At 37.4% G+C, this 26953-nt stretch overlaps 1 protein-coding gene across 15 annotated transcripts in view; it reads left to right on the top strand.

The window, feature by feature from the left end:
* Nucleotides 1-24326, top strand: part of nkd1 (NKD inhibitor of WNT signaling pathway 1) — a 177068-nt gene extending 152742 nt beyond the window's left edge. For 4 of the 15 annotated variants that reach the window (XR_015494942.1, XR_015494940.1, XR_015494941.1 and 1 more), the window contains 8 exons: nt 7892-7949; nt 13791-13894; nt 15091-15186; nt 15556-15703; nt 18076-18157; nt 18313-18440; nt 20231-22574; nt 22727-24326. Coding sequence is in view for 8 of the 15 variants with exons in the window: in NM_001043333.1 (NP_001036798.1) it covers nt 7892-7949; nt 13791-13894; nt 15091-15186; nt 15556-15703; nt 18076-18157; nt 18313-18440; nt 20231-20739 (1125 nt within the window). In the remaining 7 variants the exon portion in view is untranslated. 15 annotated transcript variants of the gene reach the window in all.
* The last annotated feature ends 2627 nt before the right edge of the window (nt 24327-26953 follow it).

Raw genomic sequence — 26953 nt, 5'->3', positions numbered from 1 at the left:
TAATTGTATATCCATACAATGCAAGTTAATGTAGTCTAAAACAACTTTACCATCTAATTTTCCTTTTTCAAATAGAGGAAAAAACATAGAATGACACAAAGGTGAGCAAACGATGACAAAATATTTGTTTTGGGTGACCTGTCCCTTTAAGAGTGCAGTACTGACGGTTCAGTCAGTAGTTCAGGTTGTCTGGGTTGTCTGTTCTGCTCATTATAAAGTACAGGGTGCTTATATAGGTCACCACACTCCAGACTCTTTCATCTTCACATGTAGGAAAGTATGTAGGGTACTGGGGGGAGGACAGGGAGTCGTTTTTGGATTGGCCCTGTAGCTAAAGAGGACTGGTTTTGCCGTGCCCTCAGCACAGGGGGTCACACTCGCATATACATCTCCTCTCCTAAGATGTAACCATATACGCTTAAGCAAGATAACAGACATGGAAGATTTAACAGGAATTCAGTTTCAAGTCTTTTTCCGTCATCTCTCATTACTATATATCCGCAGCTGAATGTTTCTCTGGTGAAATATGGCACCTGTAGGTGCATGTGTCTTTCTGAAGGCTTAAACTGTACTAAAAATTGAGTGTTTCTGGTTGGCTGCAGTTCACAGCACTGGAACCCTCCATCTTTCTTTCATTCCTTGTTTTAATATGATTAGGACTGTGGTCTGTGAGTGTGAAAAGCAAAGGTGACAGAGACGGATTGAGAAGGCGACAGAGACAGAGGCGACGCTCTTAATTAGGTTTTCCCGGGTTTGATGACGTTCCAAGGCTGCGGCCTAGAGAAAGCTTGGCGACTGATCGTGTCTGTGTGTTTTATGTGTGCGTGTGTGTGTCTGGCCCGGGATCATGCAGAACTGTCATCAGCTGTGTAAATTGTCCATCAGCCCTTGTGGCGTGGCGAGCAGACAGAAAATACAGACACAGATTTGTGTGGGACTTTCCACAACACACACACACACACACACACAGTTATTTAGATAAATGCATATGTTCAGATACACACACACATGTACCTTAATTATAAATTGAATAAGGCCATATTCAAATGTGTACCTTAAGTTGAATTTAGGTTACCTGTCAAGAAGAAACTTTTCCATCAAATTCCTAAATCTTGTGAAAGTCTGTGCATTTCAGTAATTCTTCAAATACTTATGAAAGGGAATGTTTTGCCTGTAACATGTCGTTCGCAGTCCCATCACCAACTAAACACCCTCTGGCTCAGCTTGTTAGTCTTCTACACCCCAAACTCTCTCAATTGGTTGAGCTTGAAAGTGATTGCCAGATTTGATTCGACTGCTCTTGAGACTTATATTTGTGTGTGTGTGTGTGTGTGTGTGTGTGTGTGTGTGTGTGTGTGTGTGTGTGTGTGTGTGTGTGTGTGTGTGTGTGTGTGTGTGTGTGTGTGTGTGTGTGTGTGTGTGTGTGTGTGTGAGAGATGACTACTATATTTTAGACAGCTGTTAAACATGGGCAGCCAACCGATAATGCATAACGTGAAATTTAAGTTATGTCCAGTGTTTAAGCATAGGCTGGTAATGTTTGAGGGGTTGTGTACTGTACTGTGTGGGACTGTCTGTCCTATTTGGTTATATAATACCAATAGTCCAGCCTATTGAGACCTCTAATCTAATTGTAGGGAAGGTGTGTCTTGTGTAGAGATCATTGTTGTTTATTTCTCTCTCTCTGCACCTCTCACATTTTTCTGTAGCCTATATAATATTATAAGAAGTTGCAGCTTTGTCTCTTCTAGAAAAATCCATAATTTAAGATGTAGTCATTCATAGGTGTGGGATGATAACCATTTTCAAGGTATACCGCTCTTTGGAAAAGCCAAGGTTTTAAAACCGACAACATTTTTTGCTATATTGTTTCTAAGGTATATGTAAGATTTTTTATTTTACGTTTTTTATTTTGTTTAGTTTTTAGGACAACAGTATCTTCAGCAGAAAAGAGATCCAAAATCGTCGTAAAATTGTAAATAAATCTGTGTTTTTGCAACAAATGAAGACAGCAGAAGTCAATGATTCATTTGAAATATTTTGCCTTATTTAGCATTTATTTTTTGTATTTATTTTTACTATATTTGGATTATAAATCCTTACTTGGCACTACATTTACTTGCTGGGGGACAGGAGATACCCTTTTCTGCCCTTATGATGACACCCTATTCTGCACATCTTCTAAACCTATTTTAAACTTATTTCATTTTTTGAACACAAAATTAATAAAAGTTGAAGTCAGAATTATTAGCCCCCCTGAATTATTAGCGCCCCTGTTTATTTTTTTACCCAATTTCTGTTTAATGGAGGGAAGATTGTTTCAGCACATTTCTAAGCATTATAGTTTCTATATAGCTTAAAGTGACATTTAAAGGCTTAACTTGGTTAATAAGGTGAACTAGGCAGGTTAGGGTATGTAGGCAAGTTATTGTATAACGATGGTTTGTTCTGTAGACTATCGAAAAAAAATTAGCTTAAAGGGGCTAATAATTTTGTCCCAAAAATGGTTATCAAAAAATTAAAAACTGCTTTTATTCTAGCCGAAATAAAACAAATAAGACTTTTTTCAGAAGAAAAAATATTATCAGACATACTGTGAAAATTTCCTTGCGCTGTTAAACACCATTTGGAAAATATTTAAAAAAGAAAAAAAATCAAAAGGGGGCTAATAATTCTGACTTCAACTGTATATTATATATTAATCAAATTATATATTGTAAAGAACATTGGACAATAAGCCAATAGCTACATTTCCTACCGCCTATTTTTATGTGCATTTTAGGAAAGGAAAGATGTGCATAAACTACCATGGAAACACTTTTACCAAACAAATACCCGTATGCGGAATAAAAAAGATCATTTGATTTTGTTATAAGAGATCATGTGATGATAAAAATGTGTGTGAATGGACAAACCAGCAAGCTGAGCACACTGTAAAACATCTTAAATGTTGTTTTGTTCATTCTAAAGCCTTAACTGTTTCAGTGTTAGTGTTTTCATATTATTAATGACACCAAGAATGTTATCAACAGCGTCTGTGTTCCGCATTTCACGCCTTCAAATGCCACCACACATTCACTGCATGTCAGGATTGCCTTCTTTTAAAACGGTGCCAGTTTTTACAATTGATGTTTGGCACCGTTAATCAGGAAGTGACGATTTTGTTCTCTTTGACTCTGATTTTGTTGCATTATTCGCTCCTTTATTCACACGTCTTTTATGGGATATTCATGTTTTGCGCATAAATTTAATTCACGTTTTTGGATGGAAACATAGCTATTGACTTCCATTGATTTTGTTTTCTACTATAGAAGTCAGTGGCTACAGGTTACCAACATCCTTCTTTCGTGTTCATGGGGTCAAATAAAAATCGTAAAAAAATTGAAACCAAGGTGAAGGTGAGAAGGTGAGAAAATGGAAATGAACATTTTTGGGTGAACTATCCTTTTAACTCTAATATACTGGCAACTAGAAAAATGAAGTGGGTCTGTGGATTACTCCGTGGGTCTGTGGATGTTCCTAAGTGATTTTAATAGTTCAACTATTTAAGTACAGATGTCAGCAAAATTCAACTCCATCTACTAGTTTTGTGCACAGACCAACAAAAAAGCATTGTATGTGAACGGTTCTTTCTCTGTGTCTCTTTCCTACTCTAAAGTTATTTGTTATTTCACTCTTGTATTTGTGCTTTCATATTGAAAGATTCATTTGGGCTGTTTCCACTGATCACAGGGCCAACAAAAACACAGCAATGAAGTGCTTGATGTAGGCTATGTGTTTATGTGTTTTGGCAAATCAGTAATGCTGCATTGGGTTCTGTGGGTATCCATTTGTAGTGAAGTATTCAAACTTCTCTTCTTTCCTGTTTTGGCTTGCGTTAAAACAAAAAGATGCGGTTGGTTTTCCGCAGAGTGTGAAACATGTTGTCTGGGAAAGAGTTTCTGGTCGCTGGCACTGATTGAGTGAAGCCCTTGTTTATGTTTCACAGGCCTTTTCATGATGTTGCTGAGGCAAAAAAACCCACAGCAGAAATGTCATTGTTCCATCTGTTATAAACATTTATAAACATAAAACAGTAACAAATATGGAGGTGAATGCGTTCACACCAGGAGTAAGTCACAGGACACGAGATCTGTCAGATGTTTTTTATTCTTTGTTTAAAATGTCGCTTGCAAGACTTCATCCGTGAAATTAGAGGACAATTCTTTTAATCAAAGCCTCTGTCAGTCTTTGCACGCAAACCGTGTCCCTCTTTTCCTCAGCGAGTTTCAATTGCGCTATAAATGGCACTTAGTCTCCATACATTAATGAGTGACCTGAAGCACATGGTCTCCCTCACACACGCTGAGTGTGTACAGATCCCTCTTCAGCCTCTCATTAACAACACTGAAGAGAGATCAGCCTCTATTGATTACACTTTCCATAGCCAATTAGCTTCTGATGTTATCTGGGAAGTGTACAAAAACATATCATTTAAAAAGGGCAGTCACAGTGGTCAGGGTCACTGCAATGCACTGCGTCTGTGTGTTATGTAGTCTGTGTTGCATTGAATTCCAAACTTCTTGTTTGGAAGGTGGTTGGATCTCAATATGAGCCATGGACATGAACAATTGGTATTCCACAGGGTTTACATTTATCACATAATATTATTGTAAAATAATATATCAGCTATGCAAAGATTAATCACATCCAAAATAAATGTTTGTGTGTGTGTATTATGTATATTTATACAACAGTTCTGTCTGGTACTTGAATGTGATATTCTGCAATATCAAAACTTGTACAGCCTCCTCACCCTTCTGTATTACTCCGCCCACACAGAGTGCCGCAGATCAATAAACTCACTACAGTTTGACAAATATTGCAGCTGTTGGACAACATAATGTACTTTTGAGGCTTTTGTAGGTGAAAATTGTAAGTGTTTAGATTGCATCCATGCAGTGACAATGCGTAGTTTAAATATTTATAGTTTTGGAGATACAGTGCGTCAGCATCTATCAGCATGTCATACTGAGCAAAGCAAAAACAGTTGATGTTCTGCTGCAAGATGGCGACAGAGACTACATAAAAAGCCCTTACAGGAGAAAAACTCGCAATTTCAAACTAGAGCTGATCAAATCATAAAACTGGTAAGTGACTTTATAAGTCGATCTCTCACTTTTGTATGCTGTAGTGCTGTATTTATACCATAGTAATCTGGCAGTGTTTCTGCTAGTGTTTGCTTTGCTTTGGCTTTTTCGGGGTTAATTATTGTGATATCCGGATTGCAGCAGAGAAATACTGGGAAATGTCTTTATACTGATGGCATTTCATGCAGTTCAGCCTTATAATTGTAAAATGTGTCATCATTTTAGACATTACGCTAGAACAGTGTTTCTCAACCACGTTCCTGGAGGTCGCACATTTTTTATGTCTCCTTAACCAAACACCTGATTCAGATCATTAGCTAATTAGCAGAGACTGAAAGACCTGTAATGGGTGTAACAGACAAAGGAGACATCCAAAACATGCAGTGCTGGTGGTCCACCAGAAACGTGGTTAAGAAAATCTAGAGAATCATTCAAATACTAGCTTTAAAAGTGGCAGCGGTTTCTGCTGTTCTGTTGTCAGCTGCAGATGTAAGTAGTTCCTCCTACAAAAGGATTTTTAGACTCTCCGTGTTTGCTTTTTCTTTTTATATATATGATTGTGCCGTCAAACTATTGTATAAATGCAATATCACACTCGTAGCAGTGTGATATGGCTGTGTATCATCACTGGTGGGACACTAAGGCAACGTACGCCTTCCACCAGTGCCATTATACAGCCATATCGCACTTCTACTAGAGTGATATTGCTCATAAATTATGTATATGCAACACATGCACAAACATAAAAAAAAAAATAATAATATATATATATATATATATATATATATATATATATATATATATATATATATATATATATATATATTATATAGTTATATATATATAGTATATATATATATACTATAGTTTTATGTAATGTCATAATTACCATCAAAAAAATTATTGCTATTATAATAAATCATTTTTTTATTATTAACAAATAAAAATGAGCAAAAACTGATTTTATATCATAATGATATTAATGAAGAATAACTATAACCAACAAATGATAAACATATTATATTTATATTTAAATATAACAATATATATATTTTACATATAATAGACAGTGGTACTGGCAGCTGTGAGAAAACAGAAGCATGAAAGGAGCCTTTAATATAAGGGGGTGACTGGAACTCCATAGGGCTTTTATAAAGTGACTGAGAGGGGCGGACAGACGCCACAGTGATTGTGCTAAACGCCACTTAGAGGTAAAGTTCAGGGATTAGTGATTTTCTCACAGCCCTCACTGTCCTGCATAACAACACATTGCCACGTATCCACAGCGCACTCATTTGAAAGGGCCAAGCAGTGCTTTAGCCAAACTTGACCTTGAATGAGAAGGAAAAAAGTGAAAGCGAAGGAGAAATTCTGCTGACCGGTTCTCATTTCAGCCAACTGAGAAGAACTCATATTTATAATACAGCCCATCCATCATCCAGACAACGCATAATTAGCGCATGCTGTCGGCTAACCTCTGGAGCATTATGGTGAACGCGTGTGTTTGCGTGCGCGGCTTTGTGTCTCTTGTGGCCAGTGTATGGCTTGAGGCACTACAGCAAGACATTTAGTGTGCCTGTCTAGTGTGGATGAAGACAAAGCAGGCCCTCACTGGCAGAAACAACATGTTCACACACGCAGCTGGAGAGCTTCGGCTTCACGGTCAGTCTTTGGGCCAGAGAAATGACTTGTTAGCAGCATTCAGACAGCTGGAGTGTTTAAATGAGAGAAAGACAGCAGGTTTGTTGAGACAAATGTCTTCTTCTTGACTGATGGCTGGTATAGTAAATGACAGAAAGGTTGTAGATGGCTGCTTGTGTATCCACTCACTGATATTGTCTTGTATGGGATATGTAAATGAGATCTCATAGATCTTTACTATGTTTCTACCTGGTACTGTATGTATGTTTTTGTTCCATATCAGTCGAGACACATGACTGTTTTCACCTGGTATTTACATGCCTTTTATGTGACAAACAGGTGCTATTTTGACAGCCAAATTTTTAAAGCAATCTATACATTCACACTTCAAGTGTGAGAGAAAAACATTCTCCTTATGCAGTGTCTGCCATCAGATCAGATGCTGAAATATAGCGTCAGTGTTCCCGACCTGTCAGCTGTTATAATGTGCTCCGCGGCTCTTCAATGCAAACACACACACGCGCGCGCCCGCTCCCTTTCAAATTACACCGAAGTTACCGACCGCTCCCACGATTTATTCGGATATTTATTCCCACACCGCAAGAAATCTGGTCCGATCCCTCGGCTACCGCAGTACAGCAGCGGGAATGCAGACCTCTTGTATTAACCACGTCTCCCTTCTCAATCGGCCGAAACCGGTGCAGATGCAATCTAAGCTGCATCCAATGCTTTTTAATGTGCTCACCTAACTCAGCCCCCAAACCTACCCCTCACAGTGATGTCAATAGCTAAATTGAGTTCATTGTGTCTGACATTGCAGGGTGTCTGAGGGATGCAATCTCAGCTTGCACCATAAAGGCTGCATCCAGATACTATTGAAATCAATCCAAAATTCACTATTTAAAATGAATAACAACCTTTTTATTAAACTTGTCCTGAAACCAACATGTGCATTGAATAATACCCTTTCTTGTTTTACAACAACTTAGATTAACTTTTCGATCTACTTTGTGTTGATTATTGCCATCGCTTTAGTGCGCATCGTTTTCTTGATCTGAGATGTCATATAGTTGTCTTGCTGTGAAGACGCCTAACTCTCTCTTCCACTCTTGTTTGTGCAGGATCCTCTGGATGAAGGATATGCTGAAGGTATCAGCGATGAACATTATCGTTTAGAAGGTAAACCATTACACTTAACTGATGTTTTCTTGTATATATAAAAAGCAGATTTATTAATTGCTGCATTTTAATGATGATGGAAAGATGAAAGACACTTGAGCAAAAACTGTGCAAATGATTTCAACCAACTTAGAGTGATTTGTTTCTTGTGATGTTTATTGTATCATTTGACCTTAAATCTAAGTTCAAGATCAAAAGGCTACAACATTTACAGCTTGTACGTGCTTGCACAAGGGTCAAATTTCAGTCAGGGAAGAGATCTGATTGGTTAAGGTGTTTGTGTTGCAGTTGCATCATAGTAGTCAGGAGTAAACTGTACGGAATCAGTTACCTGTAGAATTGGATGTCATACTTTTAAAATTTAAAAACAAAAACTGATGCAGATGTTTATGTGTCTGTCACAACTAATTATGGCACATGCAAAGACATAAGAGGGCTGTTAGTTACAAGTGTATATATTATCTCGCAGAAGGAAATGTAGTTTAGTGTAGTTGACAGATTCTTCCAAACCCTGTTTCATTTTCTCATCACTCCTTGTGCAAGGATATCATAAATTGTTAATTCATCTTAATCCTAATCTTAATCCAATATACAGCCGACTTTTTTATACAGTAGAACATTTTTAGCTAAAACAGTGGTTCATGGTGATTCATAAAATCAGTGGCTACCCCAGACTGCCATGAATTAACAAATTGAAGTTTTTAGACGAACTTTCCCTTAAAGTTTATAGTAGCTTGTAAAACGGGGAAACATCTTAAGGGGCCATGAATCCCCCCTGTCTCAGCAGAGTGTTTTCACACCTCTAGTTTGAAAAAAGTCAGGAAAGTGGGTGAGTCCAGCTTTGTTTAGGTGGGGGTATCCAGCAGCCAAAGAGGGAAGGGATTGCATGAAAAGGGGAGCTTCAGTACGTGCGACAACCCAACAAAGACACAGTTTACAGCGGATCTAAAAGCTGTGTGGACGTGGAGGATTTCTCTCCACCAGATTCCCCTTAGTCACATTATCTGGTTGATGGAGCTGCACTGCACTGAATACAGGAGAAAGTGAAGATGCTCCTAACGAGGCGAATATTGAAGTCTCGCAATGGTAGTTATTATGCCCAACTGTAAATAATTATTTCCAATATTACTGTAAACTACTTAGTAACTTCAGTCATTTCACTATATATTGTCTTAAAAACTAAGCGTACTGCTGACGATACTAACTAACTTTGCCATCTGGAATACATAAACAAAACATTGATCGCTCCCTTAACAAATCCGTAGAGACAGGACAATCAACACCAACTAGAACTGCATCTTTGCAGTACGAGTGGCAAATCCGGATTTCACCATTTTCACATGCAAAAAGCTCTATGTTCCTTACAAACATATTTTGTAATCCACACATGTGGGTCCATGTGGAAAATAAACGTTGTTTCTTCTTTTACTACTTGTTTGAATTATGGTTGGCAACACAACATGGTGTCTCTCGGAACACTGTAACAGGTGAAAGGAGTCTTCAAAGCTATATCATGCATATTAATGAAGTTGCATCTCATTCACAATAGAGCACGCTAATTGGTTCAAACCAAGTCTTGCTCATGAATTAATGCTGAGAACTCAGTGATGTTACTTTGTTCCGGCCAGTACAGACAGCCAATCTCCATGCTGGAATTTACATGATGATCTCATCTCCGTGACGTAGCTTCAAAATTTATTTCCAAACTGGAAGAACAAATTTGCTCTAAACAACGCAAAACAGCCTATTTCCCCTTTATAGCTAACTATATGTGTCCTAATACTGTTTTTAGCAAAGAGGGACATGTATATCAGTCAACATTTTAAAAAAAATGTGTTTTGGTGTTTCTTGACCCTTCAACGGGAATCTTAACAGCCAAAAGAAATCCTGCATTTGTGGACTGGGAGAATTTTTAACCAAGCAACGTGTTACCGCTTCACTGCACTTTTGCCTGTACCACACCTCCAGGGGAAACACACTGGGCTTCAGCTATTAACCAGTCACCTCACAGTTTATTCTGAACTCCAGGTGAACCTTTAGATTCAAAGCCACCTTTGGGACTGAGCCAAGCTGCCCTCTGTGTTGTATAGTGTGGTTTTTAAGCTCCGTCATCGGAGCTGTGTAGCGGGTTTGGCTGTCTCATCACTCTGTGGGGAAGGACTTTGACTATCGCTGTGAGAGTTAGCACTTCCTTTGTGTGTACGGCCTGTGTGTGTGTGTGTATAGTTTCTTTGTGACCATTTGCTAGTCCTCTAGATAAACAGCTCCTGTACTGTATATTGTGAGCTGGCTGGCAAGCAGGCTTTGGCCCTGGAGCTCAGCGTTGCTTTTGAGTTTCTGGCCCTGATCAAAAGCCCTGATCTGACGCTGTTTCCCTCCAAAAAACCTGTAAAAGCTCCCTGGGACGACTGCTCTCATCCTCTGGTGCTTTTCTTTTCTTTTTTCATCCTCCCTTGCCTTTCGCTGCAGAGGGACAAGACAGGTCCTCTTTGATCTGAGCGGATCAGCGGAGGAGAAGTGAATGAGAGAGAGAGAGAGAAGACAGAGAGAGATACTGTTGTGTCTGCCTATCCTTTTGGCTCGTACAACAAACACTGTTTCAGATTTGACTTTGCTTAATTAATTAGAGATTCTGTTTTACAGACGGACTGATCCTGGGCCAAAAGGTTTGAGAATGGAACTTCAAAGCGCAGGGATTTGGGGCAGGGGGGAGGATTTAGCCTGCAGGACCCAGCCTGGTGCTGAGCTGTGTCCTCGCTGAGCTGCGTTAGATCTGCTCTCGTTTAAAACATCTCCATCTTATTACCCACAATACACAAAGAGACAAACTGCCTCTGAAATTTGGGTATTGAGTTGGGGATTAATCCTGACAGGCATTCTCTAGATCTGAACGGGCCGCTGTTAGTCTCCGTTTTTCAGTTTGCTCGCCGTTTCAGACACCAATAGGATATCTAGGATGCTTCCTAAGTCTGGCCCTAGGTTCTGATGCCAGAAGTTAGGCCTGTTTGCAGGCATTTAGCTGATTTAGTCTGCTCTGAAAGGGATAGTTCACTCAAAAATAAAGATTGGTCTTGTTTTAAGCCTGTAAGATGCAACTCAATGAAATGTCAAAAGTGAAATAAACATCACAAATGCATCCTCTTCCTTCTTTTACAATAGCTACAGAGCTAAATTGAAGATTTAGGAACACAAATCGAAGTTGCAGTTACTGTATATAAGCTCATCGTGTCATAGTCGGTTCAGTCACACATGAGAAACCAGTGCCTTTTAACATCACTGACGTCTAATCTGTCACATTGCATCTTGATTTAAACAGCTTACATTTTGATCTGCTGTCTTGGTTCCTCTGGTTTCTTCCTCATTCTACATAAACAGCTTTTCCTCACTATTGTTGCCTTTGGCTTGCTTGCTGAGGATGTAAGGCACTCTTCTTTGAAAAGCTGCTTTCAGGCAATTCACTGTGAAAATGCTGCCGCTGCACAAATATGGTTTTGGATTGAGATGTGGACATGAGTGTGTGTGTGCCACATGTCCATCAATGCCTTCCAGACATTCACAAAGTGTGCAGAGGAATGTGTAGTTTAACATTTAGGATGTGTTTGACTCATGTCTCACGCTGTCTTTATTGTAAAATGACTGGACAGCAGTACAGGGATGACATACTCTAGCTGGATATAAAAATAGCTGAGTGCTTCCTATAGGCACTCTTTCTTAACTCTTTTCCGTCTTAGTTTTAGCTCAAGAACTTTTCATTTAATCATAATATTGTTCCAGCTTACTGAAGAAAAAAAAGGTGGTTAAAAAAGAAACACAATTATTAGCCATTCTGTGATTTAACAAAAAATAAAAAAAGATAACTATGAAAAAGTTATGTTTAACAGAGCAAAATTCTTCACAGTATTACCTATAATATTTTTTCTTAAGGAGAAAGTTTTATTTGTTTTTTTTTTCGGCTAGAAAAAAAGCAGTTTTAAATTTTTAAAAAAATATTTTAAGGTCAAAATTATTAGCCCCTTTAGGCTATATATATATTTTTTTCCGATAGTCTACAGAACAAACCATCATTATACAATGACTTATCTTATTAATCTAACTTGCTTAATTAACCTAATTAACCTAGTTAAACCTTTAAATTGCACTTTAAGCTTAATACTAGGATCTTGAAAAATAACTAGCGAAATATTATTTACTGTCATCATGGCAAAGATAAAATAAACCAGTTATTAGAAATGAGTTATTAAAACTATTATGCAAACTATTATATAACCTAAACAGAAATCGGTGTGCAGGAGGCTAATAATTATGACTTCAACTGTACACAAACACAAAACACCATTAAAGCTGCAAGTAGCCATGAAAGGGAACTCGCACCCACACTCACTCCGGGTGGCTTTAGGATGACAGAGAACAGTGGACGATAATAATTTAAGCTGATTTATATATATTAATCCTTATGTGAAGCTTATTTATAAACTAATTTTGAGAGGAGCATGTGCTTATGATTGCTTGCAGCCGCCCAGCATTATTCACTTTATGATTCACCAATCAGACGATTCCTGAGCCACTATAAATACCCTAAGTTCCATATAACAGCCATTTTCGTTTTGAAGAATCCCCCTTCCACCCCTACTCCTCTTCCTTTCCTACATGGGTGGCACGGTGGCCCAGTGGTTAGCACTGTTGCCTCACAGCAAGAACGTCACTGGTTCTAGCCCTTACCAAGCTAGTCGACATTTCTGTGCAGAGTTTACATGTTCTCTCTGTGCTAACGTGGGTTTCCTCTGGGTTCCCCGGTTTCTTCCCACCGTCCAAAAATTTAGAAATGCTCCTAGTAAGTAGTTATCTCTTAAGAGCAATCACTATTTGTCCATTAGTTACTACAGCAGGGGAGTTCTCAAGATCTAACTGAGCTCAAACTCCCCTCTTGTCTTGCAAACTGGAGGGAGCCCCGGGCTCGAGGATCTAATGAGCTCAGGGCTCTCTTCCGGGACAGCATGCCAAACAAGCTTTATAATCAATCATCAGAGTGGGAACTCTTGAAGAAAAGTTTGTTAAAGTAAAACATCTGGAAATGGCAAAAACTGCACTTTTTCAGCAGAGGAAGTAATATCTGAAATAGAAATATCTGACTTCCTGTTGGGTTTGAGATTTTGCTCCAAGAGACTTTTTTGTAGGTATTGGCATGTTTGATGTGTGTGCAAATTTCCGTGTGTGTGTGTGTTTATCGCAGCTCGGGGGCCACTTCATCAAATGTTTATTGGTGGCACTGTTGAGCCATATTACCACACCCATTTCCGAAACCCATATCAAACGATTATTTTCACCATGACTGGTGTGTTTGCAAAGTTTTGGAGCATGTTTAGACCTTCAAAATTCCCTCGATTAGGGGTGCAAAAATAATAATAATAATAATAATAATAATAAAAAACGGAGCAATTCCAATAAGCCCTACACACCGTAGGTGATCGGTCCCTAAATATGATAACACATTTAAGACTAAAATAACACTATAAGTATTAACTTAAATAAGCTGCAAATTTAAACATACATAACCAATAACAAAAAAAAAAGAAAAAGAAGAAGTGTTACACAGATAATTCTGGGAATGTCAAATTAAGTTTTTTAACTTAATGTCTTGTTAGTTGCATCTAGTATCTACTGTTTTATTAAAGTCTTTCACAAATAAAATTCTTGGTATGTTCATAGTTTTGTATGATCTTCCAGATGTTACTATCAGTTACTGACAAACTAAAAGAAACAGCACATTAAATATGTTATAAAAGTACCTTAGGTGTTTTTAAATGTCTCCTCAACATGATGTGGATGTGTGTGTTCCTGCAGTGGCTCTGCCCCCTGAGAAGACAGACAGCTGCAGTGTGGAAGAGAGAATGCAGGGCACTGAAGGCTCTGCCACTGTCGGCCCACACAAACAACTACAGTTTGAGGTCAGTTTATATCACACACACGCACAAACACACACTGAGCTGGGCATAACCTGCCTTTCACAAATGTATGGACAGTAAGATTTTTTTAGGAGACTAAATGCATATTTTTATTTTATTTTACAAATCACAGTTTGTAAATGTGTTTTTTGGAAATTGGAAATCACAAAGGAGAATGATAATGACACTGATTACTCACTACAAAAAATCTTTCATTTTTAAATACATGATGTTCCTTTAAACTGTCTATTTACCAAAATTTACTCACACTTTCAGCAAAAAAATAAAATAAAAAATAAAAATAGCACAGCTGTTTGTAACATTATAAAATAAGAAATATTGCTTGATCATTCCTTGTCATGTTGAAAGATATATATTGAAGGATAATGTGAGTAATGATGCTGAAAATGTTTAGCTCTATCATCACAGAAAGAAATTACATTTTAAAATTCGTTAAAACAGTTATTTTAAATTATTATCTAGCAATTTTAGTAGTTTTGTGATTATTAAATGCCATCTTAGAGGAAGACACATTTTCTAAAGTCATAACAATTTAAAACGAATGAATTAGGGCTGCACAATATATCGTTTCAGCATCAATATGACAATGTGCGTGTCTGCAATAGTCACATCGCAGGATATGCAATGTTGAGTTGGGCTTATAGTTGATTAGTCCAATAGTTGAGAACACATGAGGTGTGTGGAGTCGTAGCAGAGTGAAACGTTATCATTTGCACGTGTTTTTAAGACATTTAAAGAGAGTTTATAAAACATTTGAGCACAAAGAAATACGTTTGTAACTTTAATAAAGAATATTTTGACTAAATTAATACAATACTATTTTACTTTTTATGTTTCATTATTCAATTTCTGTACCATATCTCAGTATATATCGCAGAAAAAGAAAACTTTGCAATGTCACATTTTTCCAATATCCTGCAGCTAAAGTATGAATGTATTATTTGAATCTTTGATTTCCACTATGTAACATCCAGCCATTAAACAGAATTGGTTGCATGATGAGACGGACAAATTTAACAGATAAACTGAATATTTTTTTTTTTAAATGGAAAAAACAAGATTGGGAAAAGTAAATTTGCAAAAAAACATGCAGATTTCATAGGGCCCTACAATTGCATTTTGAACGTGTGTGTGTGTGTTTCTGAAGCAATGATTATCTATTGTTGATAATTAATCAGGAGCTGGAGTGTGCTGTATCAGTGGAAGAAGATAACAGACAAGAGTGGACTTTCACTCTCTACGACTTTGATAACAATGGCAAGGTCACAAGAGAGGTAAGACGGCTAAGACTTGTGTCTTCTTTCACCACAGATCCTCTCTCTGCATCTTTTATTTACTCTGAGTGCTTTCCTTAGCGTCCTCGTTGATCTGCATTTACATTTCATTATCACATGCTAAATAGGTTCAGATGTGTAGCATGTTGCATGTTTGCATTTACATGTGCTCTCCTGTCTTCCCTCCCCGGGGCTATAGAGACGCTGATTAACACATTATGGACATGTCTGTGCATGAATTATCAATAATGCATGCATCTTATCATATTTCACATACAGCATATAGAAGCCTAATCAGTCCTGCCATGTCAGTAAAGATGTCTTAATTTTGTGTAGGGTTTTTTAACCTTTCTAATATCTTGTATCCAGGACATCACAAGTCTTCTGCACACTATATATGAAGTGGTGGACGCGTCAGTGAATCACTCCCCCAGCAGCAGTAAGACCCTCAGAGTCAAACTGTCTGTGGCTCCAGACTCCAGCCAGAGATGGAAGAACTGCACTCAGACTAACACAGGTAAACACACACACAGAGATAAAGAGCTCGCTCAGAATAACACATAGCTAGTGGAGAGATACCAGCAAGATTTCACTCCAAAAACAATTTAATTCTTTCTTCATTCACTCAGCCTTTATTAGTTCTTTCTTCTAAGGAACACAAAATATTATATTTTGAAGGGTGTTGGAAAATTCCCATCTGTCTTTTTTAGACGCATTCTGGAATAATGCATAAAAATAGCTAATGGTAATGGCAAGATGCGCATCAATTTTGAAAATGCGCATAAAAAAAACTGATGTGTACAACTGATGTAATGTAAAGGGGACGCTGACAAAGGACTGTGGATCCAAATGCAGGTTTATTAAGAATTGTCAGACAAGCAACGGTCAGAACAGAGACAATCAGGTACATACAGTGAATCCAGAGTTGTAGTCAAATAACAGGAGAGTGGTCGGAAGACAGGCAGTAGACAGGAATAAACAATCAAACACAGCGAAGGTCTAACAGGCAAGACAAGGCTAAGGGAAACGCATAGTAATGTTTACAGTTCAATATAACAAGACTCAGCAACCAAGTGTGCATGTGTACTATGCATATAGTCTTCGTAATAAGTCCATAATGATTCTCCGGCTGTGAGTGCATGCAGTCAGCAGAATCTGGAACAGGTGCGTGTGAGCGGCACATTACTGCAACCTGTAGTCCATGTAATGGTGGATTTGCGGTCCATTAGCGATCTGCGTGTTTACTAGCGATATGCCAGGATTAGATCTTTGGTGAGTGTGACAACTGAGTAGGATAAACATTTTATCCAATAAGAAAAAAGTGCATGAGTTATGATAGAAACACATTTAATGAATTAATTCAAGTATGCTCATCAAAAAAGTCATTTTGTTTTAGCAGATTATGTGATAGCAAATGTGGTAATATAGGATATTAATGGACAAACCAGCAGACTGAGCACATTGTAAAACATCTGAATTGTTGTTTTGGTCATTCTAAAATTTGGCCAAAGTCCATCATCTAAGTGGCTTGATATTTTTACCTTCTAGAACTATATTGAGCGGCTGTGCTTTTAAAGAGTGGTCTCGCGCCTTTAAAAGCCACCAACTAATCATCGCGTTTTGTCTTTTGAGGCGCAAGTGATTTATTATATAAGAAAAAAGGCCCACAGTGGCATGTGCTACCTCAGCAAATTCCATTTTTCCTTTTGATATTTGGTAGCAGTTTACTATGAAGTGACAATTTTATTCTTATTGTTGTCATTGGATGGAAATGGTGCTTAACCATTGCGAGATTTCAGGTTTCCGCATAATTCTAATTTGCTTTGTTGGAAATTGTTTTTACGAGCAGCTTGAAAACCACTCAGTGGATTTATTTTTGGATTTCTTAATAATTATTTTTTAAGCATTGGAGTTTAGGACGAAAAGGACTTGATCAAAAAATCTTTATTTTTGTTCCAAAGATGGATGAGCGTGAATATATGTTAACAGAGTTTTCCTTTTGTGTTGAACTGACCCTTTTAAAAAGCAGCTTTGTGTTTCATAAAGAAGCAAAAAACAAACCCATAGAAACCGACGTGAGGGCAAGTAGATGATGACAGAATGTTGGGGCGAACAAAGTTCTTGTTATGCTGTCTCCTACACTTTTGCCCTCCTCCTTTTCCCCGTCTTCCATGTCATTGTATTTCTTGTGTGATGAGTTCATAGTCAAAGGCAGAAGAAGAGAGAGAGCAACCCAAACCTCTGCAGCTCGGAGCTTTTTGGATTCCTTTTGGAAGGCGCTATCTTATCCCTCTCTGAAAGTCTTCTTTCAGACAGTCTTTTGCTGTTTGAAAAATAAATAAATCCACATTTAGCCACTCTCTAACTGTGTTACTTGGTGAAAAAAAAGCAGTGTGATGGAGAACAGAAAGTACTGTGAAGAAACAGAAGTGTTTCTGTTTGTTTAGTGCTGTCATTTGGGCTATTTATACCCGTCATGTATTTGAAAGAGAAGAGTCTTTGAACAGCAGCTGTCTTCATGCAAATTCACAAGTGTGTGTTTTTTAGATTTATATGAGGCCTGAGGTTCAAAATAGAATAAATGAAGCATTGTTGTTTTTTCTTCTTTTATGAACCTTCAAAGTAAATAGAAAACAGGGAACAAAGGTTTCTTTTCTTATTCTGGTTGGTCTTTAAAGCTGCTGCAGTATATATGTGTTTGTGTGTGTGTGTGTGTGTGTGTGTGTGTGTGTGTGTGTGTGTGTGTGTGTGTGTGTGTGTGTGTGTGCGCGTGTGCACGCGCGCGTGTGTACGCGCGCGTGTGTGTGTGTGTGTGTGTGTGGTGCTGTGCAACTCAACGCCGTTCTCTTTGATAAAGCCCCCCCAACTCTCTCTGTCTTTCTCATTCAGACACCCCCAATCCCAAGCATAAGGGAGAAAAGTGCATAGAGGACTCCAAGACTTCAGAGAAGAAGTCAAGAGCTTTTCTTAGGTACTCTATCTGAGAAGTTAATTTCATACATTATTGATTGTTACTAAACAAACCTTACACATAAACATAAAAAAATCAATTATTATTATTGATAAATGGACAATATTAAATTGTTGTGTGCACAACCTCATGACTCCATGATGCTGTTGTATTAGACGTTATCATGCCGAGCACCACAGCCAGCAGGGTTGCCAGCGGCACTGTGTGGATGAGAACCTGGAGAGAAGAAACCATTATCTTGACCTGGCCGGCATTGAAAACTACACATCCCGCTTTGGAACAGGTAAGATCTTAATCACATACAGTGAAAGGAGCCAAAGATCATCCTCATTTGGATCTTAGTTACGCCTAATGTGTAGATATATAGATGTATGTATAATTAAACAGAACAATGTTCCATTTGAACATGCTTTAAGCAAGACACTGCAAGTAAATAGGGTTTAACCAACCAATAATAATTATTACTACACTTCCATTAATAGCTGATTAATTGTTTAAAAACTTATATTAGTTTTCTAAAATGTTGAAATATGCCAATGAGGCATTATTTAATTACATTTGTGCAGTGTTGGGCAAGCTACTTCAAAAGTGTAGTGAGCTAAGCTAAAAGCTACATCTAAACTATTTTTGTAATTTTCATTTTTAAATCAAAGCAACTTAAATCCAGGTCAATCATATCTTAGTGATCAATAAAACTTATGAAGCATAATTATTCAATTACATTATTTACAAATAATATGCTTTACTAAAAAGTTATAGTATATGGGCAGCAAAAACAAAAACTGTGAAACCAGGGCCATATATATATATATATATATATATATATATATATATATATATATATATATATATATATATATATATATATATATATATATATATATATATACAGTAAATAGAGAAGTACCACAACAAATTAATTTTGGTTACTATAAGTTACTAAAGTATTTTTTAAGCACAGCATCAGAATTAAAGTTATTGCATCTTAACATGTACTTCTCGAGGTATGATCATTGGCAATCCTGCTTTAGAAATAACTCTTCCTCAGTCATTTTTCCAACAAGCAAATTTCTCATGCTATTAATGTCACCGACTAGAGCGAGAGGTGGCATTAATGCACCAAAAAGTTGGTCATCGACCACTGAAAAACAGGAAGAAGAAGAAATCATCATCCTCGCCATCATACAGATTTACTTTCATCGGCTGGACACCAGCCTCACAGCTCCGTGAATGTCAGTGCCCTCACTTATTGATCTGTGAACGGTAAATGTAGCTTGTATGGATGCTATTTAGCTACTTGACTATAATATAGCTTCGCTACTTAAAAGCCATTTGATTTAGAAAGTAGCGTCACCACCACGCTACTGAGAAATGTAGCTTCACTACAGTAGCGTCTACTGCCCAACACTGTATTTTTGCTAATTTGCATACATTTCTAGCACAAAATCTGAAAATTGGAGGGTGTCAGGTTCAGTTTTTGTTAATTTACTTATTAATTTATTTATTTTGCACTGGAGTCGACCGAACACCCAAAAAAACAACAAAACATTTTTTTTTTAAATAAGTCAGACAAATTGTATGTGATTTCCCAGGGATGGGTTGTGGCTGGAAGGGCATCCGCTGCGTAAAAACGTGCTGGATAAGTTGGCGGTTCCTTCCACTGTGGCGATCCCAGATTAATAATGGAACTAAGCCGACAAGAAAGTGAATGAATGAATGAATGAATTGTATATGAAGACAATTAGTAAAAATGCTGTAAAATTTTTTGGAATGTATAGTATTATTTTTTGAAGGCGTTATTTACAACCATAGCATATATAAATAATAATAATAGTAATAATATATTTTATTTGTGTAGTTCTTTTCCTGCATAAATGCAATTTAAATCGCATCTCAAACATAAATATTAAGAAACAGCATCAATATCAGGTAAAATATACTAAAAACAGATAAACAAATACAAAAATATAAACAAATAAAACAAATCAAAGAACAAATATAAAAGCATATGTCTACACATTGATATAAAACATTGTAATGTATAATAAAATTATTATTTTGTGTTTCCTTTAGCAGCTCCTGCCACCGAACCGGCAAAACCTACCCACGCCACCCGTTCGTCCAATCAGAGCCGCTCGCGCTCTCAAGAACCAGAGAATGGCCAGGTTCACCCGGCTCACCATCGCCGCTCACAGACCATGTCCACAGATCCTCCTGCCATCCTTACCCGACACACACATGCTCTTCGATCCCCGAAAACCCACCGCACGCCACCCACCCAGGCCTCAGCAGGCCGAGTTATGAGGAGAGGAGCACCACCTCCCCCATCGGTCCCCAACCAGACCCCTCCACACCAAAGCTCAGGCCCATATCGACGACACAAGCAGAGGCCTAAAGAAGCGCTGCACTACAGGGCCCTGGGCCCGAGTGTGACATCCGGCCCAGTGCTGGAGAAAGAACACGTGAGGGATCTGCCCAGTCTGGTGCTTTATGAAGGAGGACTCGCTCAAGTTGTCCAGAGACACGAGCATCATCATCATCACGAGCATCACCATCACTATCATCACTTCTACCAGTCCTGAAAAGTCAAGCAGGAGAGACATGTAACTAATCAATGATCTTAAATCTTCTTGCACGGCCACCTTGAGGCCGAGAAGGACACAAGGCATCCCGATCACGTGTGTGCATTTGTGTGTGTATATATATAAATATATATAAGTGTGTGTGAGAGAGGTTGTGTGGGTCGGTATGAATGTGTTCATTCCTGTCTTTGGCAGCAGGAGCTTTGGACAGGTTTACATACTATGTAAGGGCTCTTTGTTTCCATTTCTTGCTCTCTTTCTCTCTCCCTTCATATCTTGCTCTTTTAATGCTTTTCTGATTGGTTGAAAAGGTGATCAGCCCTGGTAAATGAAGAATTTTGAGTTGTCGAAACCACTTTTGAAGGAATTCAATTCCTTGGTTTTGTAATTTACATTATGTTGGTGTGCGTGCGTGCGTGTGTGTGTGTGTGTGTGTGTGCGTACGTACATGTGGATCTGCGAGTCATTGTGTGCCTAAGGAGTCTTTTTTACACTTATCCTGTTTTTCTTTCTTATATTTTCCACTGAAGACCACTTGAAAAGCACTTCTTGTGCCATTGCATTCGAGACACTTTATCTACGAAGAGCTTCTCTCGGAAACAGCAGATCTAAATCAACACCTTTAAAAATGCAATACAGGACACATGTACAGAAAGAGCCAGTAAAGACGCTCAAACTGTCAGAGAGAACTTTGTTGAAGGACGGTGTGAGGACTACACTCTACCAATCGACATGAAGAAAACAGAGCATCATAATCAGCTGCTACCTCTAGTATTATTATTATTATTATTGTTATGATTATCGGTATTATTGACATCATTTTTTTATTATTCAGATTTAATTTTTTTATTTGTCTGTTTTAATATGCCACCAATCTGCAGTTATGTCAAGATGTACTGGATTGAAATCCATCGTAAGCTTTATTACTGAAACATTTGTATTCATTGTTTTTGTTTTCATGTTGTTTTAATGTTTTCCTGTCCCCGTAACATTAAGCTGATTTCATTGTAAGACCACTAGGCATCAGAGTTTATAGTTAATTATGTGCATCATACAATATATTGATTGAAGAATAATGTTCTGAGGTGTGTTAAACATAATTTATTTGAAAAAACGTATTCCTGTCATGTTTATGGCAAGTCAAATCAGTTGATTGGAAAACACTGAATATAGTTTATGTTGTATGACACAATATTATACATGATATTGTAACTGCAGCTGGTTTAGTTGTGGTTTTAACTTTGTCTTATTATAAGTTCATTCAAGTTGTCCAGTTTGACCTTGTAAAGTGTGAAGGAATCTGTGCTGCCAAGGATCAATAGCGCTTTCATTTTCTCAGGTTCATTTGTTTCCCATTTTAGTCACTGATTTGACAAGATGAGCTGTAAACCACTGGACTACATGGACATTTTGCTTGCAAATCATTTTCTTTTAGACTCCCAAAATATGTCCTCAGACTGAATATTGGTTTTGTACACCATATGGTAGTGCCTTTAGCTTAGTATTGGCAGAAGTGAGAATAGTAGCATAAAAAAGATTTATTTGGTTTATTTGAAGTTCATCTGTTCCCCTGCAGCAGTTTTAAACAGCGTTCAAATAGTACATTATGAATCTATTTTAGGTTCGACGTATTCCAAGTCACCTAGAGGGAGTGAGTGTGTATGGCAGCTGTCTCATTCCTCAGGGGCAGGATGACAGTATCGCCGCCTAGGAGTCTCCAGTCCTCCCATAACTCACCAGTACCCCACTGACAGAGACTTAATGAGTGTGCGTGAGCTTCCGAAAACAACATTACAGAAGATTATGAAGCAGAACAGCCGTCCGCTGTTGAGCAGGTGTGTGTTGAAACTCACAGCAGGTCCTTTAATAGTAGCTGAATTTAATATAATCTAGCTTGATAATATTGTGTCAACATGGAGAGCATTTAACATATTAAGAATTAGCCTGTTATTGTGAGTGATGAGGTGTGTTTATTCTGTTTGGATAGAGCCTGACTCTTCTGCTCAGTAGGACGGTGGAAATGTGAGAGCATCACTCTACACCAAACTGTAGAAAACACACCTGCAGCTTCAGGGTGGTCTCATCATGGCTAGTAAGTCAGTGACACTCGACCTTCACTCGGTCTCGCTGTTGCAGGGGAATGAATGTGTGGTATGAAGCTTAGTTCTCCCTCTCGTTTTATCATACTGTCTTTCCTTACAATGGGCTGTCTCCATTTTAAACATGTTTTGCTGCTAAAAACTGCACCGATGGCTTGGAGAGAAAATAAAAAGTTGAAACACGAGCAAAATATATGAATGCACAGTCCATTCAGTTATAATGTTAATTAATTTACATCCTACAGTGGTTAATTTTTTAACAAATCACCATATTGTTTAATGTCTGATAGGGTCAGAAATATGGAAGGCTATCGGGGCCAAAAGTCTTTCGACAAAATGCATTGAATTTGGTCGTGAACATGCACTTTATGATCAGATGAATTTCAAATGAATGATTTATGAAGTTTAGATGGCAGTTTTGGAGGTGCACAGTGTGACCTTGTTGATGTATCAGGTTTTTTTTTTTTTAGGAAAATGTTAAATCTGATGTTTTGAGTTTTTGTCTTGCTTCTTGTCCAAATATCTAAAAGTTTTTAAACCAAGAAGTATTTTCTAGAGAAGCAAAAGTTATTGTCTTGTTTTTTTAAAATTAGGTGTGCTAAACAAATCTGCCAATGGGCTAAGAAAAAAAAACTTATTTCATAGAGAAAAACAAGTTTATTTAACTTGGCATTTTTGTAGTGCCTATCAAAATCTGTATTCTTGAAGCTGGGTGTTGTGTTCCCTTCCAGTTGAACCAGCAAAAAACAAAACAAAAAAAAAAAAATGAAAAGAGCCCAAAGATGGCCCATTTTCCGCAGGAATGTTGCAACACGAAGGGTGAGAAAATGTCTCAAGAGTTGTTGTTAGAGCCTGCAGTTTTTAACGAATTGGTATGAATTCTGTTCTGAGCAGGTCAAATAGAACCAAGAGGGTTACGTTTGTACACTACAATAACCTTCAGAAATAAACACGATTTAATGTTTGCACACATAAAGCACAACATGCTGTCTCATTTATATAAATTGGCGGTTGTGCTTGTTAGTGCATTGACATGGTCTAGCTGCTTTTGGCCCTATTGACCTTCCATACAATTGTAGCTTGTTGGTTGTACATATGGCATGAGTGGACCACTGTGGTGATAACAGAAAGAGTCTATGCTGAGTATCTGGATGATCGACTATTTTGTATAGTGCCATTTGTACCTATATAACATTTCTTGATTTCTGTTGTGCTTTTGTTTAGTGTGATTGACTGTGTTGGGTGACACACTCTTTCAGACACACTCAAAGTGATTCATGGAGGTGCTTGTATATAAATAACACAATGTGGTAGCATTACATGCCACACCACAACACTAGTACAGACAACTTGTGTCTTTTCGTAATCATTTTTCATGCTTTTTTTTTTTTTAGTTTATATAGATGGATGGAAACAATTGCTTTATTTATTTAATAGCAGACCTGTGCCAAGAGAAAAATCTTTCATTAAAAGCTGAACTGTTGCATACTGACTGGGTGGGCTTGATTTCTTTGGCCGTTGGTTAATGTTTCTGATGATTTCTTTGCATGCGTGTACTACATCATTGCTGCATGGAGAGATCTGTTTCTACTTCTAGTGGATTGTAAATACTTCCCAGTTAATCTATGTTGTTTGCATGCCCTGTTTTTTGACTGCTGCAGTCTTACACAGCCAAGGAAATTAAAATTCTACTTACAAACTACAGTAAATACACAATCTCCATTAAAAACACATCTCCATATGCACTGCTATTTAAAAGTTTGAAATTCTTTAATTTTTTTCTTTTTTGACAAAATAACTGCAACTATTTGATCAGAAATAAAGTATGTGAACTTTTTTTCAAACCGTTAACTCTTTTTAGTTGTAATATTTAAAATGTAAGCTGTTCCCCTTATGCCAAACTTCAGTCGTCACCACTATTCGATCCTTTAAAAATCATTCCACTATGTTATGTTGCTCAGTTAGTACTTATAATAAACACTGGAAACAGTGCTGATCAATATGTTTGTGTTCATAAAAACTGCATTTGTGACAAACAGGACTTATTTGTAACGTTATAAATGTATTTTCTGTCACTTTTGGTAATTACGTAATGCATTCTTTCTGATTTTTACAAAATTTCTACTAAAGTAAAACATACATAAGTGGGTGATAGATGTGAAGTAGATGATGAATAAATGTAGTTTGCATTAGCTGAGAAACCCTGTGGGAGTAAATCAGCGCACAGCAGGTTCACTAAATTTCATTTTGATTTATTACATTTAATAAAGCTTATTTTATGTATGTTAATGGTTTAGTTTGAGTGCCAATTTTCACTATTTGTGCCTTATTACCTCCCTATTTTTAAGATATTGGCTGTTTATTAGTACTTTAAAAATCCTATTACTAGTAATTAGTACTTATATATCCCGATCCTAAATTCAATACCTTAACCAGCAACTACTTAATATTTATTTATTTATTTATTTATTTATTTATTTATTTATTTTTGTTAATTTGGCAGAAGCAGAGTACATTAATTAGAATTGCTTCTGTAACCATGGGATGTGACACTGACAACAGGGGTGAGGATCTAATTGCAGGGTTTTATTAGAATGTACAGGCAAGCAGTGGTTAATACAGGGGCAAAGAGATGTATGAGGGCAATCCAGAGCTGTAGTCATTTAACAGACAGACGGTCACAAGGCGGGCAGCAAACAGGATGAAACAAATAAACGAGGCAAAGGATCATAACACGGCAAAGGCAGACTATGTAAACGCTTTGTAGTGTCACTATAGCAGATAACAAGACTCAGCAACAGTGTTTGTGTTTGTGGTCCTTATGTGGTGCATTAATCAGTCATTGAGCAGCTTCAGCTGTGAGAGTGTTATTAGTCTTGATCTGGAACCAGTTGTGTGTGTGTTTTATGACTGGGTCTTGTAGTCCATAAATGGTGTATTTGTAGTCCTTAAGCAATCTGTAGCTACTAGATCGCTGGTGATTATAACAGCTGCAAATACACCAGAATTAGCCAGAAGGCTATTTTTCATTATTATTTTTTATATTATATATATATATAAATAACCATACAAAATACATACATATGTTAAAATATATATATATATATATATATATATATATATATATATATATATATATATATATATATATATATGTAAATAACCATACAATCAATCAAGCAAAATTAAAAACCACTAAAATAGACAGTTAAGTAGATCCTAATATTAAAATGTATTTGAACAAAATAAACTAAAAACACCAACATTATGTAATTGAGATAAGAGTAGTTAAAACATTTAAACAAATAAAAACTATTAATAGGGAGCAAATCAGGAGTTTATGTTGGCAAAAGTCATAGTTAATGGTTTATTAATAGTGAGAAATATACTGTAAAAGATATGGACGTAGTATCCTTAACATCACCCACAGATTACTGAAGAGCACAAATTAAGCTACAAATAGGCGAGGCGAGCTACAGATATTTTGCTAAGACAGGCATTTTTGGGGGAGAAATACCTAATACTTTATTACCTGTGACTCGTTTGTGTTCTGACCACTTGTACTTGGTTGTATACTATATCAATAAAGTGTTTATTATATTTAATAACACTGTGTTAATACATTGAGCCACTGAGCATCATGAAGGGTCATATTAGTTATATACACCAAAACTATCTTTTGTACCAAACATGTAAACATGTTTTTATCAGCTGTAAAATTAGCCAGTTGAGCATTGCAGTCATTGAACATCTGGACTTGCTGAAGCCAGCCCCCAGAGGCGAGTCGATGAATTGCAGTTTCAGTTGCTTTACTCTTGGCTTCACGAGGGAGAGCGGGATGTTGCCGCTTGGAAATATACCTGTGGAGAGGTAAGCGTGATCAAACACCCAATCAGGGGGGAGAGCATGCTAGGAGCCCGGCGGCTAATCAGCGGGTCAATCAGAAATGATAAATAACACCTGTCTTTCTAGTGATTGGGCCGGAGAGACTCCCTTCTTAAGGAGAATGGGAGGAGCAGTCGGGAGAGGAGAGAGCACACACACACACATACATACACCGTTACCTGTGTGGTGGCATTAAATAATAAATAAAATATTTGCTTACCTGAATCGCC

This window comes from Danio rerio, chromosome 7 (assembly GCF_052040795.2).
Source record: "Danio rerio strain M-AB ecotype USA chromosome 7, GRCz13ab, whole genome shotgun sequence".
NCBI lineage: Eukaryota > Metazoa > Chordata > Actinopteri > Cypriniformes > Danionidae > Danio > Danio rerio.
The sequence above is the reverse complement of the archived record's forward strand: the minus strand, read 5'-3'. Positions and strand labels throughout refer to the sequence as shown.